The following is a 13007-nucleotide window of genomic DNA, read 5'->3' on the forward strand; positions in this document are numbered from 1 at the left end:
AATAATAGGGGTTGCCTGGACCTGGCATAAGGTGCCAGCACCATGGTTGTCCACCACACACCAGGCCAGCTTCCTTCAGCCCGAATCCCCATCTGGATTATCTGAGCCTTCCCGGCATTATCATCTGAATCCAGTTGGGAATAGGAATCTTCCTTTGGGAGGGGGGTGCTATGCCTAGGATGGGAATTGTCCTGGTCTGCAAGGGTCTCTAGATGCAGTTTCAGAAATGATTTGTGCAGCCGTTCAAAAGCGTCAGAAGGCGGGGAGCTGGTACTGGTCTAAGCAGATGGCTGGGCTTTACCTTTGCCCTCTGACCGTTTCTGCGAGTCCTTATTCGCAGGCCTCGTCTCCTCCCCCACTGGGGGCACTACAGAACGCTGTGCCATGAGCTGCATTCTTTTTTGTCTCAGGAGTGCCAGGCTTTCCAGAGAGGTATCAATGACCTCTACCAATTCTTCAGGGTCCTCTTCTATGTCTTCCCAATGCTCCTCTGGGCCCCCAGCTATGTCTAGGCAGCAAGTCCATGCGAAAAGCAGTGAGACCAGGCTCTGAACAAGTCACAACCCTAAGGTGCTAATGAGATTGCATTATTAAACCTGGTGATGAAATGAATATGTTCTCCATTAATGGATCTTTTAAGGGTTCCTCATTCACATTTCTTTGATTGCTGTATTTGAAAGTATCAAAAAAAAAAAAAAACACCCCAACCGTTTTAAATTCTTGTCTGAGCTGATGTTACAATTAAATGTATCTGGGTCTCCACATGACCCTAATTTCCGAGAATCCATTTGGGTCCTAATCATCGGAGACTAATATTGACCATTCCTGCAGGATTACTAATAGTGACCATCAAGATGTTTGTCACAATATTGTGTGATGCCAAAATGTGATATGGAGAATATTGACTAATACAATATCATAAAGATACATATTCGTAGGTACGTATAGTGTTATTATCATGAGCTCCACACATACTTACCTTGAAAATGTATAAAGTTTTCAAGATAAATACATGTGTAGTTAGGAATGTAAATAAAACTATACTTAACTATATATACTTACATTCATGATATTGTGGTAGTCTGTATTCTAGATCTAATGTTTTGTCTGGGCAATATTTATAATTCCATATTGTAGCAGAACACCAGAAATCACAATGCGCTAGACTGATTTATTAACTGCAATGTCAGGAAAAGCTTTATCGTAATAAAATATGTCCACATTACTAATGAAATAAGAGCTGCTACAGCAAGTGCCCACTCACACAAAGAAAATACTACAAAGTTATAAATCTCCATAATTTGGTATAATCTATAAACTATAGAGAAGCTTAAGTGTGTTTTTGATTTTCATTCATTTTGTTTTCAAACATTTGCATATCAGTTTCTCAAAATACATTGTTTTCTCCCAACTATGTTATCAAGTATGCTCTTTTAAGTTTAGATTAATTCTCTCAAAGGAAATCTTGTATTTTTCTCAACAAAAAACCCAGTTTTTGCCCCAGAAATCAGATTTCATGCTTGGCCTCTAAAATTCAGCTTGTGATTTCCCTAGTACATATGCATCACATAGACCTATTCTGCCCCACCTGCCTAGGTTTTACCATCACATGCCAGGGATGTCCAGGGTGAGCCAAAGATGCCTACAGTACGCCAAGAATTCTCACCATAATATCAGGTCCACAGTTGTGCCATTACTGCCCACTGGTGGTGTGAGGACCTCTTTGACCTGAGTTGATCACCCCTGTTTTAGCTTTGTTTTACATTTCATATTTTATTAATTTGAGTAATGCTGCTTTTAGCAATGATTGCTTGTTTAGTTAGCCTTTGCATGACATGTAGTCAGTACTTTGTGTCCAAAGCTAAGAACACTCTGCACCTTATGCATTGCATCAGCTGTGCCTCCAACACAGTATGGTTTATTATAAACGGTGCACTGACTGGTAGGGGACTGAGGGCATTCCAGCCGCGACCATCCTGGGACGCATGCTGTGCGACTTGTAGCTTGCTGGCGCTAACCTTCAAGCCTCCAGTGAGGATTGTCACTTCACCACAGACCGACTCCTGACACTGCTTCCAGATATGGGGTTGGGGCTAATTTCTTAGATCAGGCCAGGCAGAAGGGTACACCGACTATGCTCTCTGCATAGACTTAGGGTTAGGTAGGAACGTCCAGAATGTCTAGAACCACATACACCTTGGTTGGATTGTTTCTCCTCTTTACCTTGTTTGTTATGCTGATTACTTTGCTTTGTTTCATCTATCTAATTATTGCAGCTCACTCTCCATATGCCAGATTGCAATTGTTTCAATAAATGTACTGAAAACTTATCTTGCATCTTTTTGTGTCTTGCCTGGGCATACATGACTAATATCACAAAAGGGTAAGATCTATTTTCAAGATTTCTCTGGGAATGGGGTCAGTATCATGGTTAGACTGCTATAACCACATTCCACCCCTGGAGGTTTGGCGGTTCTGGTGAGGCACTGTGAGCTAGTCAGGAATTGGCCCGACAGCTAGTGATGGTGTGGATGGACTCCATCCCCCACATTCTGAAGCTCTTCCATCCTAAATATGCAGTCCTATTATCTGAGTAGGAACCGTATAACTCTATAATGTTAAGAATCCCCACATCATATCTGTCAAGGCCATTATTATAACAGGCATTGGCAAAGCCAATAGGTTTTGCCTACGCCTATTGTCTTGTCAAAAATTGTAGACGTTTGCACAGCAGTGATCACCCTGCTGTGTAAGATGGCTGAAACTGAAGAAAATAATAGCGCTATGACGCGGTCAACACTGACGAAAAGTGGCAAAAATCACTATTTGTGATGAAAAAAGTGCACATTTCCAGCGTAAAATACCTTTTACATTGAAAATAAAATACCCATTCAAGACTTTTTCTCCCTTTTGCATGACTTTTCGATGTTGCGGAATCATAATAAATTTTGATTTATTTTTGGTGTGTGCATTTCAGATAAGCACACTAATAAACGCTCTGTATAAGAGCAGAAGGCACAAATGCACGTGTATTGCCTCAGAACTGAATAGTGTGTCTGAGACAATGGGAGGTGTGCACAGAGCAGCATAGCATCCATCAACCAGGAGGTGAGATCACTTGTGCAGTCTTTGCACTTCTAATTGTGCATTCAAAGAGGACAGGCATGCACAAGCAGAGCCTTAGTACCACGCAGTGTGCACAAGACAAGGGCACGCATCCACAGACACGGCCTTGCTGGTGGGTGTTGTGTAGAATTTGTAAACAGGAAATCCCCTGTTTTTCTATCAGCTGAGTGCCTCTGCATCACTGGGAGATAATTATTCCTCAGCAGAACATTTTATTATGCTAGAAGGTAAGCCGGCTGGTAGGATCATATTACGTTCCTCTTCCCAGCCCGTCCCAAGGCTTCCTGCTTCTTGGAAAAGGAACACATCTGTGGAAAGACCTCAATATACCTCAAGAAGTCTGCGGAAAAAATATTTTTGTGGGGCGATTTGGTTTGGTAAGTAGTGCATATGAGTGTTAAATTTTTCTCACAGTCACAATGTAAAAGCCCTCTCAAAGTGTAACGTGTAGGCAAATTGCTTTGCAAGTGCCTTGCAATGTAATAAAAATAAAAAAAAAGTACCTGCACAATGAAGCAGCCAGTGGTAGGTCACCGGTCACCGTCCAACAATGACTGAATGAAAGCTGTACTTAGTACAGTTGGCATCAACGGCAAATCCAGAGCAAATAGAGCAGGAACTGAAAAGCAGATGACATGAGACAACGTGCTGGCCAATGAGAAGCAAGTAAATGAGATTGACGTTGGAATGAACAAATGGTAAGTTTAGGAAAGTAAGGGGCAGGTTCAAAGCCCCTTTTTAAGATTTTTTTTTTTTTCCTTCACAAAAGATTCCGCAAGCACAGCGAGCAAGCGAAACCTAAAAATGTTCATAATTATGTGAAAGATGGACACAATTGAACCAAGTATGCTTGCAATACAGTAAAGATAGCAGCCCTTGTTCTGTGATTAGTCTAAGAATGATTATCATGTGTCAAACTTTACCATTAGTATGCCAGCGCTAACATTATAGACATAATTGTGCTAGAAACTAACACCCTATAATGGGGGCACCAGTTACACCTAGAGTTCCCTGACACTAGGAATTGTTTCCAAAAAGAGACATTGGCCCTCATTACAACATTGTCGGTAAGTGCTGCTTACTGCCATGCTGACTGCCGCCAACATACCGCAACGGTATACCTCTACCCGTATTATGACCCACACATATAAATCCGCACTATACAGACACACACACACACACACACACACACACACACACACAAGTCCGCCAGCCCAAAGGTCAGTGATAAAATGGCGGTACCAAAACCCACACCGTTACGCTAACAGAAATACGCCCACAGCATCATGACCCACGAATCACTGCGGCGGACATTCATCGGCGGTAAACCATTGGCGAGACACACCGCCACGCTCAAAATACACACTCACTAACAAAACGACACCACATTGGACAATTCAAACTACACACACCCGACACACATACACATACACACACCACACCCACACACATCACTATAAAACACACACCACTCACAACCCTTTACGACCCAAAGATTTTGACAACTTAGAGAGAGAGACAAGCCAGGAGCACCCACTGAATCTGAGCCACAAAACACCATCACCCATACACCATTCAGACACCTCACAGCACACACCCCAACACATCACCCCACACACCCTCACACATTCCATTCACACTACACCCATGGCACCACAAAGACATCCCATGTTCTCAAAGGAGTAGCTAATGGTCATGGTGGAGGAAATCATCCGGGTAGAGCCACAGCTATTCGGATCACAGGTGCAGCAGACATCTATTGCAAGGAAGATGGAGCTATGGCGGAGAGTTGTGGACAGGGTCAACACCGCGGGACAGCACCCAAGAACAAGGGATGACATCAGGAAGAGGTGGAACGACCTACGGGGGAAGGTACGTTCCGTGGTTGCAAGACACCAGATAGCTGTACAGAAGACTGGCGGTGGACCCCCACCTCCTCCTGTACAACTAACAACATGGGAGGAGCAAGTCTTGGTGATCATGCATCCTGAGGGCCTGGCTGGAGTAGCACGATGTCTGGACTCTGGTAAGTCAACTCTCTATTACTATCACTACCCCCCAACCTGCATGCCATCACAAACAACAACCCCTACCCTTACCCGCATCACCCCACCACCTCACATATACCCCACCATCACAACCCACCCATCCCAATACCAAGCCCTGCATGCAACAACAATGCATGGACCCCCATCACAGACCTGCATGGGCACCCATCACCACAGCATGCACACTAGTGACAATCACTTAGCCAAACCAATCACAACTCACACAAGCCAAAGCTGCCTTGCTAATAACAACCATAGAGGGAAACACACCCATGCACAAGATGGCACACGCAGAAACATTAACACTGCATTTACATCTCTAAAGGACCCCCACTCGGCGTCACCGGAGAGGAGGTGCCAGCCACATCCAGTCCCCCCCAGAAGAGGCCCACGGTGATGACAGCAGCTCTGCACGCCTGGATCACGATGACCAACCTGGCCCATCAGGGACCTCTGGACAGTTGGTTACCCAGGCACAGTCCCAACCCACCACAGAGCCTCCCCCCTCAGGAAACACCACCACAGCACCCACCCACCCAGCGGGCCCATCCTTCTGTCCCCAGGACATGTCAATCAGCAGTGTGTCCACCACTACAGGGACTCCAGGCAACCCCACAAACACAGGACGATTAGGGACCTGGGGTCAGTGGCAGTGGGCACATGGTTCAGGGTACAGAGGCACAGGACAACAGGGAAGCTGGGAGGATTGCTGCGCGACAGTGGGAGGACAGACCCAGGGAACCGACTCTCCTGAGGCACTCACCAACATCCTGGGAGCATACCACCATTCCCAGGAGACGATGGGCCAGATACTGGCCAAGTTGCAAGAGACCCAGCGGCTGTTGGAGGGACAGTACCTGGGGATCAGGGAGGACCTGAGGGACATCCACACCACCCTGGTCACCATTGCAGGGGTGCTGGCAGACATGGCCAACACCATGAGGGAGGCAGTGGCACACCAATGGGTCCCTGACACTAGCCAACCGATGAACAGCCCTCCACTTCCGCTGACGCTAGTGGACAGGAGGCCCCGCCACAGGAACAACAGGCCACCAGCAACCCACCACCTGCAGAAGGAGAACCACCCTGCAAACGGTCCCTGCCATCCAGGCAGATGCCAGAGAACATTGCCAAGACCCCCGCCAGGAAAGAAGACTCTCCTGATTGTCACCCTTGTGTCCCACTCCGTCACCCTGTCCACCTTGAACTGCCATTGCTCCTCTTTCTATGCCCCCTTGGACAATGCACCTGTGACACAAACAGACTGGACTCTACCCTGGAACCTCCATCAGCAACCCAGCCCATTGCAATATCCCCTCCACTTATTAGCACCTAAATAAACACCCTTTAAACAAATTCAAGTATGGAGTCTGTCGATTGTTTGACATATGTATTAGTTTCACAAACTGTAAACATTGCAATTCAAATGCACTGTAATATTTACATAGGTATGACCTGTAGTGGGGAGCAGTAAACACACCAGGAGCCAGAGTGGGGCACAGAGATCTGAAAATAGAGATGCCAAAGGGTACAGTATGTGGCCATAGAAATAGGGAATTCAGGCTGCCATTTTCAATGTCCAACACAAAATTGCAATGGAAGGTGAAGTTACAGTGTCTTACCTGTGTGTCACTGGAAGTACTGTTGAATTAGTGTAGTTCTGTTATCCACATCTTCTTCCTGCCTCCTCTTTGTCACTGCCCACAGGCTCCACCGCTGCCACACGACCATCCCCAGGCTCATCCTCCTGCAGAAAAGGCACCTGGCGTCTCAAGGCCAGGTTGTGCAACATGAAACAATGATCTGGGAGACCTTCTTGGGTGAGTAGTACAGGGATCCACCTGTCAGATGGAGGCACCTGAATCTGGCCTTCAGGAGGCCAAAGGTTCGTTCAATGATCCTCCTTGTTCGCCCATGTGCCTAGTAAGCTAGAAGACTAGTATCGATCAGCCTGCCACCACAAACAAGTTTCTGACCCCTCTAGAGGAGAGAGCCCCAGCTCTCAGAGGTCAGAAACAGTGCCTGCTGTTGTAGGAGGTGTTAGCACCTCTTCCTGCAGGATGGCTAGTAAATCTTCATAGCAGCACAAGGGACTTCAAAGTCCCCTCTGCCTTTGATATGTGACCCCCATCGTCCCCCAGAACTGAGAGGTAACCCCATGCCCTAAGGCCCATCTCTCACTAGGACAGGCGGGAATATTAGCTAGTCAAGAGGCGTGTTACATTTACAGCCTGAGCACACCCCTAAGGTGGACAGTCCGAAGTGAACACGAAAGGGATAATTCCACTATCTTGTGTGTTTGGAATTAGAAACTCTGTATCGGGGTGATGCCCACTCCCCACAGAAAATGGTTATCTAGGGACGTAATGGCCTTGGAGGTAAGTAGCCCATTTACTATTTAGGAGGCCTCCAGACACCAGGAAAGCAGATCAAGTCAAGACTACGTCTACTGGGGAACCGAGGAAGAAAGACCAATAGATCAATAGCTGAAGATCTGCACCAAACAATGAAGCCAAACCCTGGCAGGCTGCTTCCACTTAGACAATCACTGGGACCAAATTCACGAAGAGCTGGACAACCTCCCCAACCCTTCGAGGACTGCTCAGCACCTCAGTAACCGTGAAACATCTCCCTTGGAGCAGGGGAGCTGCTTCCCTGCATCTTCAGGCACAGCTCGCAAAGTCCAGAACTCTGTCCCATTGGCCATCAGGCCTTCCGAGGGAGCAACAAGCCAGGAGAAGATTACTGGGAGCTCAGCCTTGTGACTTCATTGAAGTCCAGAGACTCTGCCCCCTCCCAGAGTCTCCCTACATCTATACTCTGGGTACTAGACCCCTTGCAGCAACCAAGGCTTGTTGGTGGGCCAATCTGCACTCCAGCAGCACAAGCGCAGACCTACTGTCAAGGGACATCAGGATCCACAAGGCCAGTCACGATAGTGGCCCCATGCCCTGTTTCCCCTCTGCACCAGGTCACCAAGAAACAGATTGAATCTCTAACCACTGCAATCCGAGCCTCAAAGCACCACTGCCTCTGAGCCCCACAGCCAGAGTCCAAGGGAGGGGATGAAGCCAACAGAGTCCTGAGACCTTCAAAAGCTGCTCACCCCTTGGGTTTGGCCAGATGGGTCCCCCAGTCACCGTCTGCTGCCCCTTCCTTCAGGGATCGAGAACCATGAAAGTCTTCAGCAGTGGGACCTGATGCCTCAGGGCACCATTGCACACGAGCCCCTCCCCCCCCCAGTCTGAGTTTGTGGACCAACAGAGTCCCTGCGTGCCCAAGATCCTCAAGACCTGAGCCCCCCTTTGGGTTCACCCCAGGCCCTACTTGCAGCCCCATGGTCACATGACTGTTTCCCATTGAATTGAACGGTGCACCTGACACCAAAATGCACCTGTGCACCCAGACACCCTAGTGCCTCGCAAGGGGACCTATTGGTGCTGCCTAAGACCTTGCCCCATACTCACCTTAAGTCCAGGAAAACAGTCCTGTAAGTCGTTGCTAAGTGACCATATTGAGTGTCTGTTTATTCCCCATAGGATAACATAACATTACTGCTTGAATCCCAGTATAAGTGTGTTTTCCTGTGACTTAAACATTGATCACTCGAAAACTACTTACCTGATTATGATGATCTTGGTGTCTAAATGTATATAATAATCTTTGTCATTTTTGTAAATTGATTTCAGATTTCTTTGAGTGTCTCCCATTTACTGGCTCCCTGTGTGCTATAAATGCTTAACACTATCGTCTGATAAGCCTAAACTGCTCACCCATTGTAGGAAAATGGCTCCCTGTTGCAGTTACCCCCCCACTTTTTGCCTGGTATTGATGCTGATTTGACTGAGAAGTGTGCTGGGACCCTGCTAACCAGGCCCCAGCACCAGTGTTCTTTCACTTAAAATATACCATTGTTTCCACAATTGGCACACCCCTGGCACACAGATAAGTCCCTTGTAAAAGGTACCAGTGGTACCAAGGGCCCTGTGACCAGGGAAGGTCCCTAAGGGCTGCAGCATATGTTGTGCCACCCTAAGGGACCCCTCACCTATCACATGCACACTGCCACTGTAGATTGTGTGTGTTGGTGGGGAGAAAAAGGCAAAGTCGACATGGCATCCGCCTCAGGATGCCAAACCCACAAAATGCTGCCTGTGGCATAGGTAATTCACCCCTCTAGCAGACCTTACAGCCCTAAGGCAGGGTGCACTATACCACAGGTGAGGGCATAGCTGCATGAACAATATGCCCCTACAGTGTCTAAGTCTATTCTTAGATATTGTAAGTACCGTGTGGCCATATTAAGTATATGGTCTGGGAGTTTGTGAAAACGAACTCCAAAGCTCCATAATGGCTACACTGAATACTGGGAAGTTTGGAATCCAACTTCTCAGAATAATAAACCCACATTGATGCCAGTGTTGGATTTATTAAAAAATGCACTCAGAGGGCATGTTAGAGATGCCCCCTGTATTTTACCCAATCCTTCAGTGCAGGACTGACTGATCTGTGCCAGCCTGCTGCTGAGAGACGAGTTTCTGACCCCCTGGGGTGAGGGCCTTTGTGCCCTCTGAGGCCAGAAACAAAGCCTGCTCTGGGTGGAGGTGCTTCCCTCGCCCCCCCCTGCAGGAACTGTAACACCTAGCAGTGAGCCTCAAAGGCTCAGGCTTTGTGTTACAATGCCCCAGGGCACTCCAGCTAGTGTCGATGTCCGCCCCCTGGACACAGTCCCCACTTTTGGCGGCAAGTCCAGGGGAGATAATGAGAAAAACAAGGAGGAGTCAACCACCAGTCAGGACAGCCCCTAAGGTGCCCTGAGCAGAGGTGACCCCTGCCTTTAGAAATCCTCCATCTTAGTTTTGGAGGATTCCCCGAATAGGATTAGGGATGTGGCCCCCCCCCCCCCACAGGGAGGAGGCACAAAGAGGGTGTAGCGACCGTCCAGGACAGTAGCCATTGGCTAATGCCCTCCCAGACTTAAACACACCCCTAAATGTAGTATTTAGGGGCACCCCGGAATCCAGGAAATCGGATTCCTGCAACCTGAACTACAAAGAAGGATTGCTGACCTAAAAGCCTGCAGAGAAGACGGAAGACAACTGCTTTGGCCCCAGCCCTACCGGCCTGTCTCTCGATTCAAAAACCTGCAACCAGCGACGCATCCAACAGGGACCAGAGACCTCTGAAGCCTCAGAGGGCTGCCCTGACCCCCAGGACCAAGAAACTCCTGTGAGCAGCGACTCTGCTCAACCACAGCTACACCTTTGCAACAAAGAAGAAACTTTCCAAGAACTCACTCTTCCCGCCGGAAGCGTGAGACTTCACCCTCTGCACCCGACGCCCCTGGCTCGAGATCCACGGAACAAACACCACAGGGAGGACTCCCCGGTGACTGCGACCCCGTGAGTAGCCCGAGACGACCCCCCTGGACCCTCACAGCGACACCTGCAGAGAGAATCCAGAGGCTCCTCCTGACCGTGACTATCTCTAACAAGGGACCAGACGCCTGGACCAAGCACTGCACCCGCAGCCCCCAGGACCTAAAGGAACCTCACCTCAGTGCAGGAGTGATCCCCAGGCGACCCTCTGCCTAGCCCAGGTGGTGGCTGTCCCGAGAAGCCCCCGTGCCTGCCTGCACCGCTAGAGGGACCCCCCGGGTCCCTCCAGTGTTCCCTATCTAAAACCCAACACCTGCTTTGCATACTGCAGCTGGCCGCCCCTGTGTCGCTGAGGGTTTGTTTTGTGTGCCTACCCCCCGCCCCCTCCCTTCCCCAGTGCTCTACAAAACCCCCCTGGTCTGCCCCCCTGGGGATGCAGGTATTTACCTGCTGGCAGACTGGAACCGGAGCACCCCTGTTCTCCATAGGCGCCTGTGTGTTTTGGGCACCTCTTTGACCTCTGCACCTGACCGGCCCTGAGCTGCTGGTGTGGGGGTTGCCTTGAACCCCTAACGGTAGGCTGCTATGCTCAGGAACTGAGACTTGTAAGTGTCTTACTTACCTCACAATCTAACCTTTACTTACCTCCCCCAGGAACTGTTGATTTTTGCACTGTGTCCACTTTCAAAATAGCTTATTGCCATTTTAACAAAGACTGAATATGACATTGCTTTTATTCAAAGTTCCTAACTTACCTGTGTGGAGTACCTTGCATTTTATGTATTTACTTCAAATCTTGAACCTGTGGTTCTTAAAATAAACTAAGAAAATAGATTTTTCTATATAAAAACCTATTGGCCTGGAGTAAGTCTTTGAGTGTGTTCCTCATGTATTGCCTGTGTGTGTACAACAAATGCTTAACACTACCCTCTGATAAGCCTACTGCTCGACTACACTACTACAAAATAGAGCATTAGAATTATCTAATGTTGCCACTATCTTACCTCTTAGGGGAACACTTGGACTCTGTGCATGCTATTTCTTACTTTGAAATAGTATATACAGAGCCAACTTCCTACACCCATACTACCACAAAAAGAGAAACATTTAGGGTTAATTTTTTAACCCCTACTCTGCACTCATTTGAAATCAGCAGTGCTTGCAGTTCACAGAAGACTTGTCTATTCCTTCCCTTTCACAATGGTGCTCAGCATCTTCAAGAGAGACCTGTTGGGCATGGAGCTCATTTAACCTGCAGCTGTTTTGTCCCAAAACAGAGCATTTTTTCATAGATCTATTGCATTTTCTGATTTGTTCCTAGTGATCATTGTACTGTCTTTTTGTTATTCTATCATAATCTTGAAGGTTGTTGGCATGTGTCCACTCAGCCTAGTTTCTCTCGATATTGCACAGTTGATCCGTATTTCATCTGAGTTCCTCTGCATATTAAAAACATTACTCAATGACTGCAGTCTTAAGCCCTGCTTTAAAAAGATGAGCTGTACTGCCCTGTTAGTTTTTCCTCACCAGCCTTACGACGACATCCGGCACTGACAATGAATTTGGTACTCTGCATATCCATCGTGGAGGTTCCATGGTTTTGTGTGGCCTTCAGTTATGAGCTTGGGCATTTGTCAGTAAGGAGGAACACTGAAAGTCAATCCTTGTGCATAGTGGATGGTGACTTTTGCCCCCTCATAGTAGACTGTGGAAGGATTGGCTTTTGATAGCAGCTACATTGTAGTATAGTGGTGCAGGTGTCTTTACCTGTGACCCCTTTGGAAGAACTGCCTATCATTTTAAGAATCTTAAATACAGTGCACCACAAACCTAGTTATGGGGAACCCCACTATCCCATAACTAGAGCCCAACCTTCCCTAGAGTATGTGATATGTAATGTGTGATGCAGCATGAGCTTTGCATCTATTTTGTTCTGAAGCAATGCAGTGGGAGAAAACACATGTGTACAAGCCACAGACCAACCTTGCATTTGTCCAGTCTTGTCATATAGTTCAACTCTCTTCACTGCAGCCTGCACAGTCTGCAGCTGTAGTAGCTGAATGAGAGATTGTAATTACAATATTGTATATTTGATTATTTGATTATGGGTAATCCAGTAAAGGTTGTGGGTGGATGCAGAATTTGAGCTGTCTGGCATACTTTAAATACTGTATGAAACAGAGGCATTTGAAATCTAGGACACGACATCACATTCTTTGCTTTCTTTAGGGGCCTGAAGGATTTTTTGAGGATGCATCACTGTTTGATGACAGTCTGTCATTCCAGGACATGAATCTCTCAAGACCTCTGCTAAAGGTAAGGAGTTGGGTGGTCTTATTTATGAGAAAGTGCTATAGAGTACTGTATGATGAAGATATTAAGGGCGCGCTTAGTTGGATGTTGCTAGCTTTCTGCTCAGTGCTGTCTGGTGGAGGGCGCCTGAATGCTGCCTGGA

The 13007-nt window shown here is 47.5% G+C and overlaps 1 protein-coding gene across 1 annotated transcript in view; it reads left to right on the forward strand.

Moving 5' to 3' along the window:
* The window catches only part of DDX27 (DEAD-box helicase 27), a 240072-nt gene that overhangs the window by 74827 nt on the left and 152238 nt on the right, over window positions 1–13007 (forward strand). Inside the window, exon 6 of the mRNA XM_069243478.1 lies at window positions 12782–12868. Within this exon, the coding sequence (XP_069099579.1) occupies window positions 12782–12868 (87 nt within the window). The remainder of the gene's footprint in view (window positions 1–12781; window positions 12869–13007) is intronic.

Source organism: Pleurodeles waltl, chromosome 7, assembly GCF_031143425.1.
Source record: "Pleurodeles waltl isolate 20211129_DDA chromosome 7, aPleWal1.hap1.20221129, whole genome shotgun sequence".
Lineage (NCBI taxonomy): Eukaryota > Metazoa > Chordata > Amphibia > Caudata > Salamandridae > Pleurodeles > Pleurodeles waltl.